This window comes from Callorhinus ursinus, unplaced genomic scaffold (assembly GCF_003265705.2).
Source record: "Callorhinus ursinus isolate GAN/ISIS: 27379988/994484 unplaced genomic scaffold, GSC_fseal_2.0 scaffold77, whole genome shotgun sequence".
Classification (NCBI taxonomy): domain Eukaryota; kingdom Metazoa; phylum Chordata; class Mammalia; order Carnivora; family Otariidae; genus Callorhinus; species Callorhinus ursinus.
In genome coordinates, this window is record NW_027397139.1 from 3739449 (window position 1) to 3765463 (window position 26015).

General features: G+C 61.0%; 1 protein-coding gene and 1 pseudogene across 4 annotated transcripts; one reads left to right on the top strand and one right to left on the bottom strand.

The window, feature by feature from the left end:
- The first annotated feature begins 1001 nt into the window (after positions 1-1001).
- Positions 1002-13160, top strand: MKNK2 (MAPK interacting serine/threonine kinase 2). Of its 4 annotated transcripts, none has more exons than XM_025861207.2 (14): positions 1003-1153; positions 1290-1425; positions 4747-4834; positions 4955-5056; positions 5146-5243; positions 7076-7155; positions 7476-7549; positions 7830-7934; positions 8061-8116; positions 8204-8299; positions 8678-8872; positions 9624-9788; positions 10555-10598; positions 12836-13160. In XM_025861207.2, the coding sequence occupies exons 2-14, from the start codon at positions 1375-1377 to the stop codon at positions 13131-13133; spliced, it is 1452 nt and encodes a 483-aa protein (XP_025716992.1). In that variant the 5' UTR covers positions 1003-1153; positions 1290-1374; the 3' UTR covers positions 13134-13160. The 4 variants fall into 4 exon arrangements, with proteins under 4 accessions (XP_073743454.1, XP_025716992.1, XP_025716993.1 ...); XM_025861208.2 differs by lacking the exon at positions 12836-13160 and adding an exon at positions 10959-12828; XM_073887353.1 differs by lacking the exons at positions 10555-10598; positions 12836-13160 and adding an exon at positions 10959-11145 and having other exon boundaries at positions 1002-1153.
- A 10651-nt stretch (positions 13161-23811) lies between these two features.
- LOC112815245 (tetraspanin-13 pseudogene) lies at positions 23812-24837 on the bottom strand (annotated as a pseudogene).
- Between the last annotated feature and the right edge of the window lie 1178 nt (positions 24838-26015).

A 26015-nucleotide genomic window follows, 5' to 3' on the forward strand; every position in this document is an offset into this window, starting at 1 on the left:
GGCCTGGTTGGGGGACAACTAGATTTGGGTGGCAGGAAGTCTCTAGCAGGACAAGCTGAGGCCTGGAGGAGAGGGAGGTCGGTCCACCCCACAGACTTGTACTTCCATGTGCCCAGGGTACGAAGTCAGGACTCTGCACCACAGTGCTTTGGGGACAGGGAACTGGCCCAGCTCAGGAAGGGCCGATTCTACCCAAACCTGGGTCAGGGCGGGGGGGGGTTGGGCAACAAAAACAGAATGGTATTTTACCCCCTGTCCTGGCTGCTCCCACCCTTTGGACTCTTTCTTGGTCCCGGGTCCCTGCTCTCCCTGCAACATTCCTTTGCAGAACTGAGGGAAGGTCCTTCATAGATTTCAGTCCCCATCCCATACAGTGGTCCCCTTTCTCGGCCAACTACAGGGCAAACTCTTGGGGAGCTCCCTGGAGGAGGCAGCTGGGTCTCAAAGCCTGTTGGGGTGCATCAGCAGGACAGCCGGAGCCAGGATCAGGGAGGTGCACCAGGAAGCCTTGGCAGGTTGTAGGATCAATCAAGACAGAGCCACAGCAAGTTCTGGGATTGGGGAGCTGCCAAGAGGGAGCCATGTATGTTCTAGGGAAGGGAAGTCGCCCAAAGGAGTCAGTGTATTCGAGGCCCTGGCCGGGCATCCTGGGGGAACTGCCAGAGCGCAGGGCCCGGCTCCAGCTCGGTGCCAGGGACCCGCGGGTCTCCCAGGGCCTCAGGCAACCCCCCCCCCGCAACCGTCAGCAGCCCTCCCGGGTCTTTCTCCCGAAGCCCCGCGCACCTCACCGCGCAGGCGCGTGGACACCCCTCACGGCCCGAGTGCGCAGCCGCACTTGGCCCGGAGGGCCCTCCAGCCCAGCTCCCGCTGTGCGCGTGTGGGCGGGGCTGGCGGGGGCGGGGCATGCGTACGGGGCGGGGCGAAGCCTGGCCTATAAAGGCGGCGGCGGGGCGGCGCGCCCGGCTCCTCTCGGCGGCGGTGGCGGCGGCCCAGGCGGAGGAGTCCGCGGTGGTGGCGGCGGCGGCGGCGGCGGCGGCGGCGGCGGCGGCGGCGGCGCTGTTCCCCGCGCGGTCCGCGCAGCGGGGTCCGGGCTGCGTGTCTCGGGCGGTGGCGGCGGCGGCAGCACTGCGGCCCCGGCCTGAGCCCGACCCCGGTAAGTGCGGCCCGGCGACCCTGGCCCGGCCCCGACCCGGTCTCGGGAATCAGGCCCCGCGGAGCCTCGCCGGCCCGGGCTCCCGGCGCGCTGGCCGCAGCCACTCACGCTCTCCTTTGTCTGCTCCCGCCTGCAGGGTCCCTTCCCCGGCCGCCCCCCGCCCACGGGCCGTCCTCCCGGGCCCGCCGTCCCCTCCCCCGCTGGCGGGGCCCGGACAGAAGATGGTGCAGAAGAAAACAGCCGAACTTCAGGGCTTCCACCGTTCGTTTAAGGTGAGGGCCGGGTGGGTTTGGGGTCGCCTGGGGCTGGACCACTCGAGTGGCCGGTGGGGGGCGCGTAGCCCACCCCCAGGATCCCCCCCCCCCCGGGGCTCGTGCCTGCCCCCCCACCCAGGGTCTGGGGCTGCCCCAACCGGGTGTGCGCTGGCGGGGGGGGTGGGGGGGGTCAGTGGGCCACAGTCCAGGCCCCAGCGCCTTGGGGACTGTTGGGGTCTTTTCTCCAAGAAGCCCAAGTGGGGCCGGGGGCAGCCTGTGGGGGCAACTAGCAGTGAGTCCCCTGCAAACCCCAGCTGGATGTGCACTGCCAGGGAGCTCAGCAGGCCACAGTCCAGTCCTCAGCGCCCTGGGCCTGTGGGTCTGTGGGGTCTTTCCTCCAGGGATCCAAAGTAGGGCTGCAGGACCCCAAAGCTCTCCTACGTGGTCTAAGGAACGGGGGAGTGGATTGGATGCCCCCCAGCCCTGCACCTCCCAGACACTCCAGGCCCAAGTGCTACTTCCTGTGGGAGCGGGAAGTTTCTGCGGTGGCCCCACGGCTGCAGCCGAGTCCGGGTCTCAGATGAGCGCGTCTGGGGGGGGGGGGCGGCAGGCAGGTGCTGGGCTGGGGCCCCACAGGGCTGGCTCAGGGGACGCAGTGATGTCAACGGCCGCCCCACCCTGCCAGCCGCGTTATGTAATGGCTTCCCTGGGCCTCCTTGGGCAGGGACCTGTTGCCCTGTAAAGAAGGCAGGACCTGCGCGCGCGCGTGTGTGTGTGTGTGTGTGTGTGCAGGCGCGTGCATGGGCGCGCGCGCGTTTGCGTGTGTGCGTGCGTGTGTGTGTGTGTGTGTGTGTGTGTGTGTGTACACAGGCGCGCTGCGCACCGAGGTGGGAGGAGCAAGTGGAGACTGTTTGGGTTAGAATTCCCAGGCCTGTCCAGCCAGCATCTCGGGCCAGCGTGCCCCACCCCTGCCCACATGCCTGTCATCCGTGCTTCCCCCCCCTCCCAGGGCAGCGACACCCTTGGCTCATCCATGTGTCCAGGGCTGGGCTGAAGGGGGGGTGAACCTGAGACGTCACTGGCAGTGGTCTGTCCCCTCCTGGGGCTGGGCAGGAGCTGAGACAGGGTCAATGTGAGGGGCCAGCACGGCGGCCAAAGCAAACTCGCACTTTCTGGATGGTTCCAGCTGCCGCCTGCCAAGGCCTGCTGACTGGAGGCCTGAGGCCAGCCCCAGGCCCAGCCTGCCCACATTGCTTGGGACCAGAGGCTGCGCCCAGGTGGGACTCCGGGAGTGCTGAGCGGGTGGGAAGAACACTGGACAGGGAGCCTCGCCTCTGAGATGGCCCTTCGGGCCTCTCTAGGACTCTCCTCGCACCACACTGAGGTTGTTCCCTTGGGCTGGGGCCAGCTGCCTCCCCCCACCGTCCAGCAGCCGCACAGCGGGGACAGGCTCCTGCCAGGCATCTCCCAACACACTTTCCCCTTTGTAAGTGAGGAAATTGGAGGCACAGCCAGCACCGGGGTTTGCCCTATTCTCCCCTGCACGTGGTGCGAGGGCACGGGAGCTGGCTCTCCCCTGGGGGTGGCTTGGCCACCCTTTCTGCCTCCGAGTTGGAGGCCGGGACAGGCGTGTGGGGGTGGTGAGGGAACCCAGCAGGCTCCCTGGGGTCCTCGCGCCCTTCCTCCGGCCGACGAGCCGTGGGCAGCTTCCTCCCATGTCACCCACAGATGTCGGTCAGGCCTGGGGCTGAGGTCACCAGACCAAGGTGAGGTAGCTGGAACGTGACATCGCTGGCTGCTGACTGGGAGCCTCTTGTCTACCCTCCCTTGTCATCACCCCTTTATGTGGTTACCCTGGAGCCCCTCCTCCCAGGTGGAAGCAGTGACCTGGCGCCTCTGGAGGAGTCTTATCAGACGGCTGTGTGCCTGACTCCCCCAGGGGCCGGACCCCTCAGCAGGCAGGGCGAGGGGCTGGTGGGTGAGCCCTGAGTAGGCTGGCTGGAGTACTCCCTTCTCCCCGCTGCCCTGCCCGGCCTGGGCCTCCTAGCAACTATCTGCAGGGTGGGTAAGGAGGCAGGGAGGGCCTGTGCGTGTTTTCAGCCGCTCCCTCTGACCTCTGCCTGCCCCCCCCCTGTGCTGCCGGCCTGGCTTCCAGGCCCCGTCTGTAGGAATCTGGCCCAGCTCCTTCGGCAGCGGGCCCCTCAGGGTCTCTCTAGGGCTTTCCTGGACTTCCTTCTCTGGATGACCCTCCAGCCAGAGCCTGGCCCCGGTTGTCTTGAGGCCCAGAGAGGGGCAGTGACTGGGCCCGGGTCATCCAGCACCAACAGCACCACTGCGCACACAGGCCGGCCCACACCCACCCGAGGCCCTGGCCACCTAGTCTACTAGGGTTCGGGGAGCGAAATTAGAGCTAACTCCTGAGGGAACCTGGCTGGGCCCCAGCCTCAAAGGCCTCACACCTCCTGCTGGGGGCCATCAGGCCTCACCCTGGACCATCTGCTCTGCAGAAAGTTCTTCCAGCAATCCTGTGGGGCATACGAAACAGTTTCTCCAACCCCCAGCCGCCTTCCTTCCCTAGTCAGGGTCTGGCGCCCTTCCCCCAGTCGTAGGGGCTGGCGGGTTGCCTCCAGCGGGCCCCTCTCTCCCAGGGCTGCTTTTTTAGCTGGGCACGGGGGCCTGGAAGGGGCTGTGTCCTGCGGGTGAAACGGGACTGGGTAGGGCCAGGCAGAGGGCAGCCCGGTGTTTACGCTCTCCCGCCGGAGGCCTTGCAGGCCCATCTCATGAGCCTCCAGAGTCTGGGGGAGTGACACAGTCTGGTAACAGCGCGGCCACACAGGGAGCAGTCTATGGGCAGGAGGGCGGTGGCTCCCCATTTGACAGAGGGGAAACTGAGGCCAGAATGGCAAGGGCCTTTGCGCAGCAGGCCGTGGGAAAGCAGGCAGGGCCGCCCCTGCTGGGAATCCCGCCTGGAGGCCGGTGACTCATCCCCTCGCACTGACCACTGACCGCCCTGCTGCCTTTGATCCCAGGCAGCCCAGAGGGCCAGGTGGGCTATGGAGGTTGAACCCATTCTGCAGGGTGAGCAACCAAGGTGTGAGGCATGGCCTGGCACCCGGGTGACTCACGCAGGGCCCTCTGCCTCTGCTCATGGCCCCTCCCCGCACCGCATCCCCTTCCTGGACGCCCCAAGGGCCCTGGGCTGGTGGGGGGAGGGGGGAAGGTCCATTTCCTCACAGTCAGGCAAAGCCAGGCTTTGTTCCCCTTGACTTGTGGACACAGGGGGGGCTGGGTCACTCTCTGGGCGGGGCCTGAGAGCGCTCTCCTTTCCTTTCCCTACAGGGGCAGAATCCTTTCGAGCTGGCCTTCTCCTTAGATCAGACCCATCACGGGGAGACTGACTTCAGCCTGGAGTGCCCTGCCCGCCCTGGTGAGGGCCTGAGCGGGAGGGGTACTTCCCTGGCTGTGGGTGAGGGCCGTGGCCGGGGAGCCGCAGGGGCCGGCTGCCTGCTGGGCAGGGTCGGCCTCACCTCCGGGTCTCCCAGTACAGATATGCCCACGAGCCAGCCCATCGACATCCCGGACGCCAAGAAGAGAGGCAAGAAGAAGAAGCGGTGCCGGGCCACCGATAGCTTCTCGGGCAGGTTTGAGGGTGAGTGGGCACCAGCAGGGGCGGGGGAGGGAGGGAGAGGGGGGCTGGCCTGGGGCAGCTCTCAACCACCACCCCCCCCGGCTCCATAGACGTCTACCAGCTCCAGGAGGATGTGCTCGGGGAGGGTGCCCATGCCCGCGTGCAGACCTGTGTCAACCTCATCACTAACCAGGAGTACGCTGTCAAGGTGAGCGCCAGCGCCCAGACGGCCCTCCTCACCTCCCCGCAGCGCCTGGGATCCGGCACCAGCTGAGGGTGGCGGGAGGAGGGGAGCTGGCATCTGAGGCTCTGGACCAGCAGCTGGGGAAAACTAGTGTCTAAAAATGGCCCCAGGGCCAGTGACTCAGGCCACCCTTGGGAATCTAGGTCAGACTGGTCTGAGCCCCCGAGGCTGGGCAGGAAGTGACCACAAGGGGCAGCTCCCTACGCAGGTGGCTGAGAACCAGTGCGGCTGGGGGCTTCGGTCAGAGTTGGCTCTTGTCTGCTGGTTCACCTCGTGCCATTCCTCAGGGGTGGCAAGTGGTTCTCCATGTTGGTCACAAGGATGGAAAGGCCACACTTTACTTGGGGCCTGAGGAGGCTTGGCATTTGGGGCGACTAGGGCAGCCTCGGAAGAACCTCTTGAGTGTTCCCGTGTAGCCCCTGACCCACAGTATGGCCAAGTGGTCTGGAAAACCTGTTTCTTGGCCAGGCAGTGTGACCCTGTGTTCTGGGAAATCTTCCAGTCCTCCCTGGCGATGCTACATCTGGGTGGGATGGGGTCCCAGGAGGCTGGCGGCCCAGGAGCGAGGACCAGGTGCCCCCTGGTGAGCGGAGCGGGGCAATGGTGCGAGAGAATTGGATGCTTAGCCCCAGCACTTTCTGCACTGGGTGCTTTCCTCCTCAGGACCCTCCTGGGCAGCTGGCTTCCTCACACTGTTGTGTGACTGCCCGTAAAGCCATCCCTCTCCCGAGGGACCACATTTTTCTCCATGAAGTAGGGGTCCTAGCCAGGTTGCCAAGAGCTACTCCAGCAGAGTGTGGCTGCTGGCATTGTGTCAGGAGGCCCTGAAATCTGGTTGTCCTGTCTCTCTGTGGCACTGGTGTTTGTCACCAGACAGGTGGCACAGTGCATAGGCTGGGCCCCGGCAGCAAGTGGACGTCATGCCTGCCTGCTGCAGGAACTAGCTGGGGGAACACACTGCATCCCCCTCCAGGCCAGTGCACTGGACACGGAACCCCGAGCCAGGGGGTGACTAGCCTCCCTCACCGGCCCAGTGAGAGGGGGCCGAAGATCCAACCTGTCCAGAGAGAGCCAGCACGTACCTCTTGCCCCCACTTCTGGGAGCAAAGGTGGCTGGGGGACCCTCCGGTCCTCAGAGCTCCTGGGTGCCCAAGGGGATTGAAGGCAGAAGCTGGCTTTCTGGGGCTGAGTCCCAGGAGACTGTGCCTGCTGGTTGGCAGGAGGCCCATCTGGATGGGCTGCGTGAGCCCAGGCAGCTGCCCGGACGGTCATGAAACTGGAGAGGTAGCACTTGGCACTGAGGTAGGCCGGGGGCGGTGTGTCTGGCAGCCAGGCACCCCAAGGCCCCTCCAGTCCCCTGGGTGGTGTGGGAACCCGTGCAGTGGCCACCAGTCTCCTGGTCAGGGAGGAGAGGCTGCCCAGTCCCAGGGCCTCTGACACCCCTGAAGGGGCATTTTGTAGGAGTCCCAGCCCACAGACATGCCCCTGAGGACTGTGGGGTCGGGAATGGAGAAGGCCCAGCTCTCTTTCTGGCTTTCTGGTCCAGCCTGTCTCTCCCCTGGTGCCACTCTGGAAACATGTTGCACCTCCCCCCCCCAGGCTTGTGCTGATGCCATAGTTCTTGACTTCTGGCGAATTCTGGGCCCCAGGAGGAGAGCTCAGCTTCTTAGAACTTCAGATCTAAGCTCTAATGGGGTTTTAGGCATGGCACAGGGCAAATTTCTGGTAGGGGCCCCTTGGGCTTTGGAGGGTCTGGCCGACCCAGCTGCTCTGTCTCCTGCCCCACCCCCGTCTAGATCATCGAGAAGCAGCCGGGCCACATTCGGAGTCGGGTTTTCCGGGAGGTGGAGATGCTGTATCAGTGCCAGGGACACAGGTAATGTGACCCACCTCGCCACAGAACTGGGCCCTGAGCCACCTCTCTGTGGATGAATGGGCCTGAACAGCTCATCATCCCCAGCAAGCGTTCCGGGAGCACCCAGTGCGTATCTCTGTGCAGGGTCTTCTGCGGTACACCCAGTGTCACGCACGCAGTCCCCAGCAGGCAGGGTGGAGGCAGGCCCAGGGCCCCGGAGCTAGCCTTCCTGTGGGCAGGTGGGAGTGGAAAGGGTGGGCCCCAGCTGGGCTGGGCGGTGGGTGCACAGGGTCCTCAGAAGCTTCCCTCCTCTCCTGCCTCTCCAACCCCCCATGGCCCAGGAATGTTCTAGAGCTGATAGAGTTCTTTGAGGAGGAGGATCGCTTCTACCTGGTGTTTGAGAAGATGCGGGGCGGTACGTGGGGCCTGGGAGCCACCTCCAGCTGCATCTTAATGGTTAATGGGCTGTGGGCCCGGCCACCAGGAGGGACTTTTCAGAGCTGCCCCTCCTGTGCATCGGGGGGTGGGGGGTTGGGGGGTGGATTGTGGGGTCTGAACTTCCTGTCCAGGCTTTGAGCCCAAGGAGGCCAGAGTGGGCGTGTGCCTGCGGGGTGGAAGTGGGTACTACTGGGCGGTGGCCTGGAGACACACGGGTGACCTGTACACGTTCTCCATCCCCCACGGCCTGGCCCCAGGCTCCATCCTGAGCCACATCCACAAGCGGCGGCACTTTAACGAGCTGGAGGCCAGCGTGGTCGTGCAGGACGTGGCCAGTGCCCTGGACTTCCTGCACAACAAAGGTGGGTGGTGGGGCCCACGTGGCCCCCAGCGGTGTGCAGCCTTGCGCCCGCTCCACCTGCCCCAGACTCCCAGACAATGCCCCCACTCCCCCCAGTGACTCCTCTCCCCCCTGGTTCTCACCACAGGCATCGCCCACAGGGACCTAAAGCCAGAAAACATCCTCTGCGAGCACCCCAACCAGGTGAGGGCGCCCGGGAGCGGCCTTCCCAGCGGCCGGGGCGGGGTTGGCCTGGACCCCCGCCTCACCGCCTCTTCGCACCCCTCCCAGGTCTCCCCCGTCAAGATATGCGACTTTGACCTGGGCAGCGGCATCAAACTCAACGGGGACTGCTCCCCCATCTCCACTCCGGAGCTGCTCACCCCGGTGAGGCGCGCAGGCAGCGGGCACGCCCCGACCCGCTCCCGGGCTGCGGTTGCGTAACCTCGAGGTGCCGCCGGCCGAGCGCCGCCGAGCTGGGGCTTTTCGCTTAGCAACAGCCGCTGATTGGCCCCGCGGAGGGGGGCGGGGCCGGCTCCTGGCCGCTGATTGGGTGGCTAGGCGGGGTGGGCACCTGCCACCTGTTGATTGGGTGGAGGGGCGGGGCTGGGCCCCTGGCCCGCCTCTGATTGGCCTGGCGGGGCGCTGGGCGCAGAGGCCCGGGTGACCCTGCCTTCGGGCCCTCACGTGACGCCGGGAAGTCCCGGCCTGGCCGCGCTGCCCTTCCCCCTCGGCGGGTTCCTGACGCCCGGTCCCCGCCCGCAGTGCGGCTCGGCCGAGTACATGGCCCCCGAGGTGGTGGAGGCCTTCAGCGAGGAAGCCAGCATCTACGACAAGCGCTGCGACCTCTGGAGCCTGGGCGTCATTCTCTACATCCTGCTCAGTGGCTACCCGCCCTTCGTGGGCCACTGCGGCAGCGACTGCGGCTGGGACCGCGGCGAGGCCTGCCCGGCCTGCCAGGTGCGCGCCCCCTGCACCCCGCGGGACCCCCACGCGCCCCGTGTGCCCCCTGCACCCCGCGGGACCCCCACCCGCTGCCGTGTGCCGCCCTGTGCCCCGTGCACCCCGTGGGGACCCCCACCCACCCCCCGCACGCCATGGTTTCCCCCATCCCCTGCAGCCCGCCATACCCCCTGCACCCCATGGGGCCCTCCACCCCTGCATCCCACCCCTGCCTTGGTCACGGTCTCCAGCACCCCACACGTCCACAGGATAGTGCTGGCCTGCCCTCTTGGGGTTACACAGGCTTCTTGGTTCTGCAGCCTGAGAGAAGGCAGTTGGGAGGCAGGGAGCTGCCATGAGGAGAGACAGGGGTTCCAGCCTCGTGGCCTCTGCCTCACGGGAGCCTGGCTGCCCGTCAGACTGTCCCAGGCAGAGTTCACTGAGCCCACTTGGCTGAGGCCAGCTCTCCACTGCAGCCTGCATCATACCCAGGCATTTAGCCCTCCAGAGCGCCCCCGACCCCCGCCATCCTGCCAGCTAGATCTCAGGGGCCTCTGCAGCCCCCAGTCCAGCCTGTTGTCAGTGGGGGGGTGAGGGGGGTGGCAGTGTGTCCAGGTCATGGGTTAGGCCGCATGGTTGGGTCCTGGGCCCCTGGCAGGGCTCGTTACTAAGCTGGCGTTGCCCGATTCTAGTCCCAGCTGGCACGTGTCTGTGTGGGGCTCGGTCGCCTGCAGCGGACCTTTCACCCCTTTACTTGTCTGCCCCGCAGAACATGCTGTTCGAGAGCATCCAGGAGGGCAAGTACGAGTTTCCTGAGAAGGATTGGGCCCACATCTCCTTTGCTGCCAAAGACCTCATCTCAAAGCTCCTTGTCCGCGACGCCAAGCAGAGGCTGAGCGCCGCCCAAGTTCTGCAGCACCCTTGGGTGCAGGGGGTGAGTGTGAGCTCCGCTAGGGCCTCCTGCCTCCACACAGCCTCCAAGGGGCTGGGGGTGACTTGGAGCGGCCGTACGAGAGTCCTTGGGAAGGCCAGCAGCAGCTCCCCACCTGCCGCATGGGTCTGGGGCTCAGGCCATCTGGGGTGGGGGCACGGGCGTGGCGGGAAAGTCCACCCGCTGCTACCAGCTAGGGGTTGGGACTGCAGGCACTGCCGCTCAGTGAATTGCTTGGTTTTGTGCCCCAGAGGCACAGGGGCCTCTTCCTGTCTGGCACACCTGCACAGAGCAGCAGGCCGAGGTCGTCCAGGTGTTGGGCAGGTCACAGACCCCCGGCAGAGCCTGCCAACCCCAGCCCAGCTCTCTGTCCCCACCCATCTGGGAAGAGCCTGGCATTTCTCTGGCCAGCGGTCACCCGAGCCAGGCTGCCAGCCCAGGGCCGGGAGGCCACAAGGCCAAGGGTCTTAACGAAAAATAGAAGTTGGCACTGGGCCTCCCCAGGGAGCGAAGGCAGGCCCTGATCTCAGGGCAAGCTGGTGGAGGGGCACCTGTGTCCTTCTGGAACGTCAGGAGATCCATGAGTAGACAAGGGAGGGGGCAGGGAGCAGGTGTAATGGACCACTGCCAGGCTTCTGCCACATCCTGCTCCCCCTGGCCTGGCTCCGTTCTAGCAGGTATGCCCCTTGACCCCTGGTCACAGCCAGCTGGGCACTGGGAGGGCGACGGGGCTCTGTGCTTCAGCCCCGCCCCTCCTGTCGCTTTACAGTGTGCTCCAGAGAACACTCTACCCACACCCATGGTCCTGCAGAGGTGAGGCCCGCGCGGGGGCATGGGGCCCAGAACAGAGACCCTGAGGTGGGGGGGTGGTTAACCTTAGGTGTTTAAAAAAGACAAGAAACCTTACTTAAATCATTGGGTTGGGGAGCCACCTAAGTGCTTGGGTTTTCTTGGACCAGTGATGGTGATAGATTGGGCCCCCAGTTGGGGGGGGGTCCTGGGGCCTGCAGCCCCTCCCCCAGGGTACTGCACGCCTCGGGGGGGGGGGGCCCCGAGGGGATCGGGGCATGCAGCCCCTCCCCCAGGGTACTGCACGCCTCGGGGGGGTCCCGAGGGGATCGGGGCCTGCGTGCCGGCCCTCCTCCACCTTCTCCATGACTGCCCCCTCCCCAGGAGCAGCTGTGCCAAAGAGCTCACGTCGTTTGCGGCTGAGGCCATCGCCATGAACCGGCAGCTGGCTCAGCGAGAGGAGAACGCAGCCGAGGAGGCGGAGCAGGGCCCGCCCGTGGTCATCCGAGCTACCTCACGCTGCCTGCAGCTGTCCCCTCCCTCTCAGAGCCAGCTGGCCCAGAGGCGGCAGCGAGCCAGCCTGCCTGCGGCCCCCGTGGTCCTGGTGGGGGACCACGCGTGACCCCTCGCTCCCTCTGTACATAGGTCACTCCTTCCCCTCCCCCCGCCCCCCGGTCACATCTAAAGGTTTTCTTAAGCTGTTGCCAGCCGGTGACCGGCAGGCTGCCCTCCCCTGGCTGGACTCCGAGGCCCTAAGCTCAGTTGGGGGGGGCTCTTTTTATATGAGGTTTTTGCTGTTGGGTTTTTCCTCCTTTTTTCTGCCCTACCCCCATTTTTGTTCCCCTTTAAAGGTGTTAAAAGCAAAGCAGACGCCTGGGGAGGAGAGTGGAGGATGCGTGTCGCTGGGCTGGCCCGGTCCCTGCCTCCCCAGTCCCAGATGCTCACCTGTACTGTGAAGGTCCCCCGCCCGCCCGCCCCGCCCCGATGTGACTCAGGAGAGGAGGCGTTTGTCGTCTTCCAGAGCTGGGGGCACAGGGACGCGCCCCCTCCCCAGCCTCACAGTATTTCAGGGACGGGCCAACCCCACACCTCCCCTCAGTGACACAGCAGCTCCTGCATCCCTCACCCGGGAGACACCCTGGTGGCCGGGTGGGGTGGGGGCTTCTCAGGTCTCCCTCGTGGCAGGAGGGGTCCTGGGTGCAGGCAGCTGGACTCCCCCCTCTGACTGACAATCGGGGCTCTCTCAAACCTTGACCTTAAGCTGCAGCTGACCCGGGGTGGGGGGCTGCACCCACTGCCCCCTACCCTGCCCACCCAGGAGGGCGGTGCCAGAGGAAGTGGGAGGGGCTGGACAGGCGCCCGTCAGCCAACGTGGGGGTCCCAGAGACCCCCACCCCGGGCACCCGAGTGCCCCTTCTCAGGGCTCAGTCTGACCACGGCCACGTCCCGCCCCTTGTCACCCTTGGGGTCTGATGTGGAAGCTCTGTCAGCCCCCTTCCTCCTCAGAGCCAGGGCCCACCCAGGGGTCCTGCTGAAGCCCCCCACCCCCCAAGGGCAGCGTCTCGACTCTGCCCACCTTCAGGAAAATGGCCGCCGCTGCCACGGCCTCCTTCCGGGCACCCAGGACTCGCCATGCCCGCCTCTGCCCACCTCAGCGCTGGGGTCACACGTCGAGGGGCCTGCTAGGCTTGGGGAGACCAATGCCCCTCCTCGTCCTCGGGTGGGAAACACTATGCAATACAGGCCCCCCTTCTCCACGCACACGCGCTCCTGCCGCCCGGAGAGGGTCCCTGCGACCCCCGCCGAGGCAGCGTGGCCTGGGGTCTGGCCAGGTCTCCATGGCAGGCCAGGGCCTGGAAAGCCCTCTGGCTTCTAGTTGTTCGTCCTGTTTTGTTAATTTTTTAAAGACATCAGTTGACTTCCCTTCCCTGTTCTTGAATACTTGAATGTTGGGGGGCCTCGTGGGTGGGGGGGCCCAGATGCTGTTTCTGTGGCAGTCTCTGGTGGCTGGTGGGGACTGACACCCCCTCCGGTCCCCCTGCCCGCCTGGATCTGTGGACTGGCCTTTCCAAAGACCCCGGGGGGGGGTGGGGAGGCCGCCCCCACCCCCACTTCGTGCCCACCGGTGATCCTACGCGTTGCAACTGGGGATTCCGCCTTTTTGTAAAAAAGAAACAAACGGACCCCCCGCCCGCCACAGGCGCCTTGGCCGTTTTACTCTGGAACGCAGAGCTGTGAGGAGCTTTTTTTTTTTCCCAAAGGTGGGACAGCCACTTCCTCCACCCGCCACATGTCACGTGGGCCGTGGGAGCTGGAGAGACTGTCGGAACCGTTACTGTGAATGAGCGCCTGGCTCCCAGGCCACCTGGCCCTGCGGGAGGGGAACGGCCACGTCTCAATGTTAAGATGTGTAAAAAAAGACAAAAAAAAAAAAACTCAAGTTTTTTAAAAGTGGGGGGAAAACACCCAAGCACTTTAACTCCACCGCACCAGGTGAATCGATACAGCTCATTTTCCTTACACCAACTGTCAATGCCGGAATTTTGTATTGTTTTGTAAGGATTTAATAAAAGTCATAAAAACTTGTGTGCTCTCGTCCTGGTTTTGTGTGTGTGTTTTTTTTTTTTTTAAAGAAATCAGGTGTTTTATTTTGTTTGTAAAGATTTCATTTATTTGACAGAGAGAGACAGCGAGAGAGGAAACACAAGCAGGGGGAGTGGGAGAGGGAGAGGCAGGCTTCCCGCCGAGCGGGGAGCCCGATGCGGGGCCCGATCCCAGGACCCTGGGACCATGACCCGAGCCGAAGGCAGACGCCCAACGACCGAGCCACCCAGGCGCCCCCTGGTTTTGTGTTTTGTAACAAGTGGCCCCAAACCATTTCTCGTCCCCAGTGACACCGTGAGTCCGGAACGTGGACAGGCGCAGCGGGCTTGGCTTGCTGCCTGGGGGGCCCGGGCCCCTGGCCGGTGGGCTCGTCCTCGACGTCCTCACGACGTGCTGGGCGGCTCAGCAAATCTGTGGAACCGAAGAGGGAAGGGGGGGCAACAGGGCTGGCCTGACCTTGGACGCTGCGCCATCACCCCCCCACAGCCAACGCCAGGCTCCGGGCCGCCCCAGATCCAAGCTCAGGGAGGAGGAAGGGAGCAGCTGCTGCTGACTTTGAACACTGCAACCCAACAAGACCTAGTCATTCACACCTCCCTCGTGTGGCTGGCCCTCGGCCATCATTGAATCCTCACTCTGCAGGCTTCTGTGGCCTGATAGCCCAGAGCTGACTTCCCATCCTGGCGGGGAGGGAGCAGATCAGGGAGGGCTTCCTGGAGGCAGGAGCCAATGGGGTGGTGAAGTGGGGGGGGTTGAGGTGTCAGCCTGGCTGCTGTGTGCTTCAGCATCCTTATCGGACCAGCGGGGATCCGAGAGAGGCCAGGTGTGGGAGCAGGTGGCCGACCCACATTGGGCGCGGGCTTCCGGGGCGTCTGCGTGGGCTCAGGGTCTGTCCCTGGGGCAGAGCATCGTGGGCTCTGGGTCTGTCCCCCAGGCGCTGCGCCTCGCTCCTCCTGCTCACGGCCGAGGGACGCTCCCGTGCGTGGGGGACACGTGTGTATGTGTTGATTGTGTTAAGTGTTTATATGTGTTAAGTGTCCGCGAACACTTAGCTTGCTCCCCGTTTTTGGCCGTTGTGAGTTGTGCTGCCGCGAGCGCTGTTTCCGTTGTCCCTGCGTGGACGGACACCCACAGACAGGACAGGAACAGGGCACAGACCCGACTGGATGTCATTTCTGGGGGGACCATCTTGTCACCGTGTGGAGTGTGGACGCAGCCTAAAGGGCCTGGTGAGCTCTTGTCACTTTGCAGCCAGCCCGGTGAGGGGTGACAGGCCAGGGCAGGGCGGTGGCCAGGAGGCCAGAGAGAGGACCAACGGCTGGCTGTCAGTGGGTGACCCGGGAGCACCTGGAGTCAGCCTGGACGTGGGACTGGGAAGGGACGGGTGCTTTCTGGGCTGGTGACAGGCCTCCCTGGACAGGCATAGGCGCTAGGATGTCCTGCGGCAGCAGGGGCCCGCAGGCCACCCCCGTCCTCCCTGGGAGCGCCAGGCTCAGCCGTGAGCACACCCTCCCCCCACCTGGCACCCCAAAGGAAAACCTGAGCACCCTTGAACCTGGCTCCCACCCTGCATTTGTCCAGCCGCCCCCTAGAGCCCTCCTCAGAGACCCCACAGTTACCCTGCCCCCTCCAGGACCCCCCCCCAGCCGAGTCCCCCTCTGGGCCCCTCCCCTGTCCCTTGCCCAGCCTGGTGTGTGTGTGTGCGCGGAGGAGTGGGGGCCACACGCCAAGCTCCTGCCCTCCCAGGTGGCACCGAGCCCTGCCCTGGGCCCTGCCAGGCCTCGCCGCTGACCTCTCCCAGCCTCCTCCTGCCTGCCGGGGCCCAGCCCCGGGCACACCTTGTTCTTGGAGTTGCGGTTTCTTCTCGGCCCATCCTGCCACCTCCGCGTCCGTCTCCTCCAGGAGTGGCAAGAAAATCCCGGAGCGGGAGGAACTGGGAGCCTTTCCCAGGCTGGTGACGGGCTCCAGCTGGGTCAACGGAGAGGCTGGTTTGGGGCTCACCACCTGCCCTGCAGCCGCCTGGCCTTGCGCATCCTGGGACCAGACCGAGATGGGGGTGCGCTCCCCTTGACAGGCAGGGTCACAAGCTGATGTTCAGTGCTAATGATGGGGAAGTGGGCAGGCCTATGGGAATGGTATCATCTTCACAATTCTTTCTGTAAAGCTAAAACTTTAAAAAAATAAATTGTGTTTAAAAAATAATTAAAAGATAATAAAAGGAGGAATGCCTGGGTGGTGCTGTCGGTTGAGCATCTGACTCTTAACTTCGGCTCAGGTCATGGTCCCAGGGTCCTGGGATCGAGCCCCGCATCGGGCTCCCTGCTCCGCGGGAAGCCTGCTTCTCCCTCTCCCCCTCCCCCTGCTTGTGTTCCCTCTCTCGCTGGGTCTCTCTCTGTCCAGTAAATAAATAAAATCTTTAAAAAAAAAAAAAAAAGATGACCAGAGCGAGTCTGTGTAGGGTGTGCTCAGTGTTCAATAAACGCATCAAGGACTAATTTATCACCCAAGGGGTCGGCTGAGGCCGCACAGACGTCTCCCCCCGGAGCTGGGGTCTTCTGCAGGTTTTGCTCCTGTCTCGGTCACCCACCCCCTGTGGCAGGCTCTCCCATGGGCCACCCCAGCTCGACGCCCTCCTTAATCGTCCTGTCTCCAGAGGGAACCCTTGCCTGTCCCAGTGCCAGACTCCCCCACGAGGGAAGAGTGACAGAAGCAAGACAAACGTGAGGAAGAGCGGTGCCGTCGGCCTTGTCCGTTCCGGGCCAGGGGCTGCATTCATACCTCTGTCAATGGGCATTTCCCTCTTCCCCACACAGGGTTTGGGATTTGTGGCAACCTCGGCAAGATGCTTCAGGGTTTCTGTCCTGCCCATCGTTTCCCGCCTGGAGACTCAGTTTCCCCCATGTGGAATGTGGCAGGAAGCGCTCCAGCTGCCCCCGAACTCCGTTTCCCTTTTGTGACCCCCTGTGAGGCAGCAGCAGGCTGGGGCACCGAGGAGGGGGGACAGGGTGCTTGCCCAGCTCAGGTCGTGGAGTCCCACAGACACGGGAGGAGCTTGGCGCGGCCAGCATCGTATCAGCTCGGGCAAGGTGGCACCTGAAGATACCGGGGCCACATAAGCTTGTGACCCAAGGTCATTAGCTCAGTGACTCAGCCCTGCCCAGTCTCTGGTCCCACAACATTCCTTCACTGGAGCCTGGCGCCAGGCACGCAGCGGCGAGAGATGGGCTCGTGGCCGCTGCCAACGGGAGAGCCAGGGCCGAGGGTGGGGGAGCGCGGGCCTCTCCGGGGCACGGAATCCGGGGGGCTCCAAACAGTGGGTCCCTTGGACACTCCCTTGTGCTGGGAACCTTTGCAGGACAGTTGCAGATTCGCCCAGTCTCCCCAGGGGGTAACATTTTGCAAAACTGTTACAATGTCCCAACCAGGACACCGGCTTTGCTACAGTGCAGCCCCCCAGAGAGTGCGGTAGGGGTGTCAAAGGACCGGGAGAGGGGCCTCCCTGTCTTCCACAGCTTTTCCCTTCACTGGGGCAGTTCACACCCGTGACAGCCAGTGGGGGTGGGCTCCTGGGGGTCGTCGCCGGGACCCCACCCTGGAGTGAGGGGTGGAGGCAGGGGGCCCAGTGGGAAAGAAGAGCTCCTCGCCCTGCATTTGAGGCCAGAGTGGGGTACTGCAGGCACCGCAAGTGGGGAGGAGAAGGCGGTGTTCAGATGGGGAAACCGAGGCACGGAGCAGTCACGTCCCTGGCCCACGGACGGAGAAGCGGTGTACACGGCTGGAGCCGTGGCGCTCTGAAGAGCGCACGCCTCGGTCCCTTGCCTCTCAGAATGCTCGCCCTGCCTGCCTATCTCCGTCCGTCCTTCCCTCCTGACTCCTCGGTCCCTCCCTCTGCCTTTCTTTCTGGAATAAAAGCGGCACATACTTGCTAGATGTGCACCACTATTTCACTTCCCAGAAGGAAAACATATAAAGTACATTTGTGAAAAATCCACCAGCGAGTTAAAGGTTTCCATGCCCGGTGTCTGCGCTGGGCGGGGGTGGGGGGGGGCCCCGGGGGGGGGGGCCGGGCGGCTGGGGGGGGGGGGGGAGTGGGGGTTCTCCAGGCACAGCTCAGGGTCTCTGCCCACAGCGGCTTCTCCCACGCGCTGCTCGGGAGGCGAGTCCCGCTCCAACCTCTTGTCACCGGGAGGCTCGCCTCTTTGGCATCCAGCCCTCTGGGTTGGGGGACCCCAGCAGCCCGGGCCCTCCCTCCGTTAGCCCAGATGCACCCAACCAATCCTGCGAGGTTTCTCAGGAGAGCTGATGAGGGCTGGGCTTTGCAGCTGGGTTCTTGTCGGGGGTTCAAGACCAGACTGGGTCCGCCCGGAGGTGTGGCAAAGATGGGATGGCACCCACCCCATTCTGCTGTGGGGAGCCGTCGGACAAAACCAGGACAGGGGAAAGAGGGGCGAGGTCCACGTGTGGTTGCCTGACAAATAATCCCCAAACTCACCAGCTTAACACAACCATTTTATTTTGCTCATGATTCCGTGGACCAGGAATTTGGGAAGGGCTCTGCCGGACAGTGTGCCCTGGGGCCGGACCCCGAGCCCACGACGCTCAGGGAGGGAACCAGACACAGAAGGCCGCACGGGGTGTGAGTCCACGTGGGTGACACGTCCGGAACGGGCTCATCCGCGGACAGGAAGGGGGCTCGTGGGGGCCGGGGGCTGGGCTTGGGGGAGATGGGGAGTGATGGCTGATGGGGATGGGTTTGCTTTAGGGTGATGGAATGTTCTGGAATTGACTGTGGTGATGGGTATACATTATGTGAATACACTAAAAACATTGAATTGTACACTTAAAATGGGTGAATTGTGTATCAATAAAGCCATTGAGGGGGAGAAACATAGGCACAACAGCATGATTCACAGCACTGAGAAGGGTCCATTAGCAGATGAGGGGTACACACGGCGCGGTCCGCCCCCACGCGGGAACACGCTCCAGCCTCAGGAAGGAAGGGACCCCGACACCTGCCACGACTCGGAGGGACCCCCGAGGACCCCGGGCTCAGTGAGAGGAGCCAGACCCAGAAGGACACAACCCGCAGGAGGACCCCACTCCCAGGAGGTCCCCAGAGGAGTCCCGTCCACACAGACAGAGAGGAGACGGTGGGAGCCGGGGCTGGGGCAGGGGGTGGGGACAGAGTCTCCGTGTGGGGAGACGGAACGTTCTGGAGACGGAGGGTGGGGGTGGCTGCAGGGCCGTGTGAGTGGGCTTCGTGCCGCGGAGCTGTGCACTCAGAAATGGTCAAAGTGGTACATTTATGTTATGTGTATTTTATCATAATAATTTTTAAAAGTTAAAGCAAAAACCAAAGCGACAACAACAAAACACACATAGATTTATCTCCGGCCCCGTTCCTGGGTGGCAGGTCCTCTGCTCACTTCTCCGCACTCCCGGGCATGCAGCCACCAGTCCCAGCGGGACAGAAGGGACAAGGGACCTGGAGTGTGTCGCTCTGTCGAGTCTCGGCCCTGATATCCAGCGCTCCAGGCTGGCCCAGTCTAGGGCTGGGGGGTGACCCAGGCCTCGGCTGTATCCAGGCCTCTGCCACGATGGCCCTGCAGCAGGGGATGGTGGCCGGGGGCTGGGAGCTCTCCAGAGAAGGGGGCTCAGAGGACAAGCGAGCCCACCCTGCCACCTCCTTCATGCCACACGACCAGCGGAAGACAGAGCCAGAAGGTCTTCCCTGCGTCCAAGACGAGGCTGGCTTCCTGCTTGTCCCTGTAACACGAGTCCCACACTGGCCTCCTTGCAAATGCCGCCTTGCGAAAAGAGACATGACGACTCTCACAGCTCGGAGGATGCCGCCTCTACGACACGCGGGGGCAGGACACAAACCTCAACGCGAGGTCTCTGAAATAAAGAATCTCGTGATGCAGAGGACTTTGGATTTGCCAGGTCCTGGGAGAGATTAAATCTGAGGAGGGGTGGAGGGAGAGGGGTAGGATTTCCCAGTCCCTGTGGTTCCTGAGAGCGGCACAAAGTGCTTCCAGAAGAACATTCCAGAATATTCCCGCCTGTTCTAGACTCATCCCGGGTCAGCATTCCCGGAGTACAGTCGTCACCCTGTGAGCTCGTGAAGTGTTAAGCAGGCCAGTCTCTAGAAGAGTTTGATGTAGGAACAGAATTTGAGAGTCAAGGGGCGCCTGGGTGCCTCAGTCGTTGGGCGTCTGCCTTCGGCTCAGGTCGTGGTCCCAGGGTCCTGGGATCGAGCCCCGCGTCGGGCTCTCTGCTCGGCGGGAAGCCTGCTTCTCCCTCTCCCACTCCCCCTGCTTGTGTTCCCCCCTCTCTCGCTGTGTCTCTCTCTGTCAAATAAATAAATAAAATCTTAAAAAAAGAAAAAAAAGAATCTGAGAGTCGAAACAAATCAGTGCGTTAATCAGACCTGTCACACCGAATCTCAGAGGCCCTTCCCCTTCTTTGGGAAACTGGCCCCCGATGGAGTTTTTCCCCTTGCCGTCTCTCCTGGGCCAGGCTCCCAGAAGCACACAGTGAGGCAGGAACGCGTGGGAAGGCTTTGTTAGGGTTCCCTGGGAAAGTCCAGTAGGGCGATGCCTCTCCATAGGGGCAACTGCCCCCCTGGTGTGCGGGGCCACGTCTGGGGGTGTCTTGCTGTCACACTGGGGTGCCCCTGGCATGGTGCCCCTGTGCAGCCCCCCATGCCAGCAGCGTGGAGGGGCAGAAGCCCCGCGGTGGGGGGCGCAGAACCAAAGGGAAAGGCAGGGGAGCAACGGCAGCAGACATCAGACAAGGTCTGGACAGGGCAAGGGTCACACCTCAGTTGTCTCACCTGGGGCAACAGAGCCGGGGTAGTCGCACCCCACACCCGTGGGTCATCAGCTTAGGGCTGCTCCCATGGCGACGTTACTCCCAGGTTCTCCCGGCTCCCGCTGAGTCCAGCAAAGTGGGTACCAGCTGCCTGGGGGCCGCTCGGGGGGCGCAAAGCACAAGGTGCCGGCTTGGGGGGAGCATGAGGAAAGCACTGGGCGGCACCCCCTAAAAACAGACATCCAGGTAAAGGGCAGCGGACTGCGCAGGCGGCCCGAGGTCCAGGCCGCCCGCCGGCTTCAGGGCCCCGTCAGTCTGCTCCCTTGGCGCCACGTGGCCACCGCCCCCGGAATGGCCGCCCACCGCTGCCCCCGCGGGAGGAGGATGGGCCTGGGTCACCAGGACTCCTGGCTGGCGGGCGCTCAGACAGCACTGTACACACAGGCTTTCAGGAGCTGACCCCCTCCCCACCCGGCTTCTCGCGGAGACTAAGCACCTTGTCCTGCAAGACACCACCTCCTGGCAGGTCCCTGGCTTCTGAAGTTCCTTCAGCTTGTTTTCTGGCCCAAGGGATTTCTCATCAGTGGGAAGTCAGGCTCAAAGCCTTGATGGGAGTCCAGGTACCACTTTGGGCTCGAACTCTTCGGCGGTGGCTCCGGGCACTTCATGCTCCACCCCCCGGCGATATCTGGTGGTCCTGGGTTTGGAGGTGCTCTGACTCATCCCTGGACCAGGGCGCTGCAAGCCCCACGGGCGTGACGAGACTCCTGCGCCCCGTACCCCTCTTCCTACTCACCTAGTGATCTCAGCACCACTGACCGCCACGGCTGGGAGTGAGAATTTCATGAAGAATTTCCAGCAAACATGTCTCCTTCCTTCCCCCAAACCCGGTCACGTACTCAGTTCGTGACCTCAGGAGGCCATGTGAATAGTCCATTCTATGCCCAAGCAAATCCCGTGGTCTGACTGGGCATGAGACTAAATCCAGGCAGAGTCCGCCAGCACCTGAGTAAGCGGGGTCCTCACCTGTTCCAGGTCACTGACCCACTTGTGGGAGGGGCCTTCCTGGGCCAGGGTGTCAAGGAGAAGGCTGGGCTGGCTTGTTGGCGACGTTGCCACCTTCAGCCCAGGCTAATGTAAGCCAAGTGGAACCAGGAAGCACTGACCCACAGCTGATGTCACTGGCAAACTTCAGTTGTGTGGGGGAGGGAAACCATTTCCTCTACCCTCTTAGGTTCTATACTGGGGATCTGTCAATTAAACTGATGAAAGACATTTTAATAGGAGCCACACAACTTTATTTATTTTTAGTTTGATGTGCTCAGGCATCACAGAAAGAAGTGAAGGTGCAAAGGAACGGTCAGGTCTGAGAGCTCATATACCACCATAACAGGGAAAAGGGAGGGGAGAAACGCCACTTACGGGAGAGCAAATGAATTTTAGGAATGATAAATGGGCCCTCAGGAGAATAAGTGGGAGATATGATAGTTTGTGACAAAGTCTATCGGGGAACGGTGCCAGCTTCTCTTCTCCAAGAGGAGACGTTGATCCCCGGAAGGGATTTATGATGAGTGAGTTCTTTTGGGAGGCTCTGTTTTTATCTTATTTTTAAGATTATTTATTTATTTGACAGCGAGAGAGGGAACACAAGCAGGGGGAGCGGGAGAGGGAGAAGCAGGCTTCCCGCCGAGCAGGGAGCCCGATGCGGGGCTCGATCCCAGGACCCCGGGATCATGACCTGAGCCCAAGGCAGACGCTTAACGACTGAGCCACCCAGGCGCCCCATGGGAGGCTCTGTTTTTAGGCAGATAAGGGATTTCAGGAGCTCAGACGCTCTCAGCTCAAAGTAATACTTACACCAAAGTGGCATATTTTGGGGGTAGCATGTCTTGGTCCCCTTCAGTTGCTCCCCCCAAATTTTTTGCTAACCTTTCCTTTTTTTTTTTTTTCTTGTGTCAGGGATTTTTGGTGTGAATGATATATTTCTGTGTGACAGCCCCGGTGTCCTAGAGTCGGGGCGGTGGGATAAGGGAGATGACATCCCACCCTGCCCTCCACTGATGGGTTCATAAAAATCGTAGTCTCCGGAAATGAATCCGAATTCCTGGGCTGGGCTGTGTCGGCAGCGCCCTCTAGAGGCCACCACCAGCATAGACAGGCCCGGGAGCAGTTCAAAGACCCCTGGCTGTGAAATTCTAACACCTCAAAGACGCACTGCAAGAACACGCACAGGTGTTGGGTTGGCAAACAGCGCCAAGCGTCAGCTAGATGAGGCAAACGGCCTGTGGACCTTCCCTGGTCACCCCTGGGGCCGGAATGCCCTCAACTTTCAGCTCCCACCGCTCATCTCTGTCTTCCAAAGGACGCCAGAACACAGGTAAAAACATCACATTTCAAGGTCAGCTGAACTTAGCTGAGATGTAGCTGACTTACAGTGATGCCCACAGAGCCTAACTCAGAGCAGCTGGATGGTCCAGGCCAACGCAGGAAACTATGTCGCCCACATTCCCATCAAGATCTAGAGCATTCTGGCACCTGGGAAGCTCCCTCCACTCCCCAGACAACCATTTTCCTGATTTCTATCTCCATAGAAGTTACACCTGTTCTGGAACTTGATCTAGTTGGGGCCAAAACAGGACGTCCTCAGCATCTGGCTACAGAGTTGTGATTTTGCAATTGTGTATGGTGAGAGGTAAAAAAATTTGTTTTCAGATATATCAAGACCTTTTTTTTTTTTTTTTTAACTGGAAACATAAATACCTTCATTGATAGATGCATTGCTCTCTTCTCTGGCCAGGCATGGAAGTGTGAGATATTCAAGAAATAAATAAAGAGGGGCGCCTGGGTGGCTCAGTCCATTAGGCATCTGCCTTCAGCTGAAATCCTGAATCCTGAAATCTCAGGGTCCTGGGACTGAGTCCCAAATCGGACTCCCTGCTCAAAGGGGAACCTGCTTCTCCCTCTCCCTCAGCCCCTCCCTCCTGCTCATGCACTTTCTTTCTCTCACTCAAATAAATAAAATCTTTTTAAAAAATGACACATTAAAAGTGAACATTTCTTACATTTCAGAATATTTCCTTATGCATTGCTAAGAGAAATAGGTCTCAGAAATTTATATACTTATTTATATATACTGTATTTATATAATATGTATTTTTATATTTATAATTTATTTATATAACATATATGTTTTTAACTGCCATAGGGCAGTTACAACAAGGTACAACATTGTGGATCAAACATCACCTACTTTATCTTCTTATTTTTATTTTTTTAAAGATTTTATTCTTGGGGCGCCTGGGTGGCTCAGTCGTTAAGCGTCTGCCTTCGGCTCAGGTCATGGTCCCAGGGTCCTGGGATGGAGCCCCGCGTGGGGGGGGGGTCTCCTGCTCCGCGGGAAACCTGCTTCTCCCTCTCCCACTCCCCCTGCTTGTGTTCCCTCTCTCCCTGTCTCTCTCTGTCAAATATATAAATAAAATCTTTTTTAAAAAGAAAGAAAAATGCATGCAATGCAAATAGATAATTTAACAAGTTATCGTAAAGCCAACATATGCCCCCAGTCCAGACTGAGAAGCCCTCCCCCGCCCCCTGCAACCAACCATAAAACCCATCGGGACCCAGTCCTCCCTTCCCCCACCAGGGTCAGTAACTTGAAATTTATGAATATCACTTTCTCACCCTCTTTATAGTTTGACCACAGAAGTATGCTGCCTAAATAAATGTAGTCTTGCCTCTTTTAAAAGTTTACATAAGTGGATGATACTGCACATATTCTTTTTTTCTTAAGATTTTATTTATTTATTTGAGAGAGAGAGAGAGAGAGAGAGAGAGAGAGAGAGAGCATGAGCAGGGGGAGGGGCAGAGGGAGAAGGAGAAGCCGATTCCCCACTGAGCAGGGAGCCTGGGGCTGGATCCCAGGACCCTGAGATCATGACCTGAGCCACCCAGGAGCCCCGGGAGCTGTATATTTAGATTCACAGTATGAGCAACACAATAGGGCCATACAAAGCTTTTCTGCAGTGGGCCATGCCAGACGCGGTACATACAGTAGAAACGGACAGGTACCACTGAGACTCAGCGGAGACCACAAGTTTTGATTTTTTCTTTTTCAGCAATGGGAAAAAGAAAAACATTTAGAGAAACGAAAGCGGTACAAATACATAATTTCCCCGTCAATAATGTAACTTTTCAGCTTCCTTACCTGCTTCCTTACACGGGTTAGCTGAGCTTGGAGAAAGTGAACGAGACCAGAACATGAAAGATGTTCCTTGTTTTCTCATCAAAGGATTCCACTAGGATTAGCACGAGGATCTTTCTGGTGCCCGTGTCTGTAGGTCAGCCAAACACCCAGGATCTCTGTAAAGCTGAGGAAGAGGCCAGGGCCCCCGGCAAATCTCAGAACCTCTCTGGCCTCTGTTCCTATTATTGGAGCACACGTGACCTCGGGCAGCTGCTGGTGTGCTGGCCAGACAGGTGTCATTTGGGTTAAAACTTCAAAACCCCCTGCAGTGGAAATTTCTCGGGACGTCATTTTGAGCACTTGCTGTATTGTTCCAGCCCACTTCCGGAAGCTGACCCTGTTGTTCCTGGTTCAGGGCTAAGCAAGCACATACAGAAAACAGAACAATAAACACGAGTAAGAGAATAATCGCGTTAAAAAGAAAACAACGCAATGCACTGCAGCGACCCGGCCAAGCACCCAGAGGCCGGAAATCAGCCGGGAAACCAGTGCGCCAGCGGGGACTCCAGTCATCAACAGACTAAGCAACGTGTGGAGCCGGGGGAGCGCCCACCCGCAGTTCTTGGAACACGCGAGCCACCCCCCCACCCCCGCCCCGCAAACCATCTTGGGGCCTGTGATTCCCGCAGCAGCTGCAGGGAAACCTGACTCCAGGGAGCCTCGAGGACAGCCTCCTTGTCCTTGCTTTTGGGGTCTAGCCAAGGCCGGGGCGGGGAGCCCCAGAGCTGGAGCCCTCTGCGCCCCATGCGCCCCATGCGCCTCATGCGCTATGGCTACACTTGCGGTCTCTGCCGCAAGAGCGCGAGCCCCAGCCCCAAATGCTGGAAAACAATTTGACTTTTTTTCCCCACCAGCATTTGATTTTGAAAATTTCCAAACATACAGCCAAGTTTAAATAATTTTGCAGTGCACACCACCTACCCAAACATGAATTCTACCATTGCCCTTCTGCTATGCCTCCCACGTCTCCGGCTCAGCGTCCCTCCATGGCTCTGACTCGTGTTGGTCGCATTTCATGGTTGCAGACATCAGTCCGCTGCCCCCTGAATAATTTGGCGTGCATACCGTTAGCGTACGATTCACAAAAGAGTTCGTGAATTTTGTTTACATTTTTTCTTTTGAAGTAAAGTTCACAATGACTTTCATAAATCTTCGGTATACATTTGCTGAGCTTTAACGAATGAATGCACACATCAGTGCACCAGGAGCCTCTATGAAGATCGAGAGCATTCCATTCCCCCTGTGGGGGGCAGAATAACACCCCCCAAAGATGTTCATGTCCTAACCCCTAGAATCTGTTACCTCCCATGGCAAAAGGCACCTTGCAGATGGGATTAAGTTGAGGACCCTCAATGAGGGTGACCCTGTATTCCCCAGAGGGTCCAATGAGCTGACAGGGTCCTTATAAGAGTGGGCAGGGGGGTCAGGGTTGGAGGAGACAGGGCAATGGAAGCAACCACAGAAGCAGCTGGAGAAGGGCAGGAAATGGATTCTCCCAGGGAGCCTCCAGAAGGAGCCAGCCCTGTCCACCTGTTGGAGGGGGCGTTGAGAGGTTGTGGTGCTGGTCGACCTGTGAGCTGGCCCCGGGCACTTGGAGGCTCCATCCTCCTCCCTTGTGCTGGGAAGGTGTGGTCCCCTGGCCTTCCCTGCTTTAGAAGCTGCCCAAGGACACAGCCTTGAGACAGTGAGGCGGTGTTGAGACCGACCATCTGGATGGTACTCAGTTCAGGCCTTTATATGAGCTTTAAGATTCGGGCAGGCGGGTACAGTGCGCTAGAGAAGCC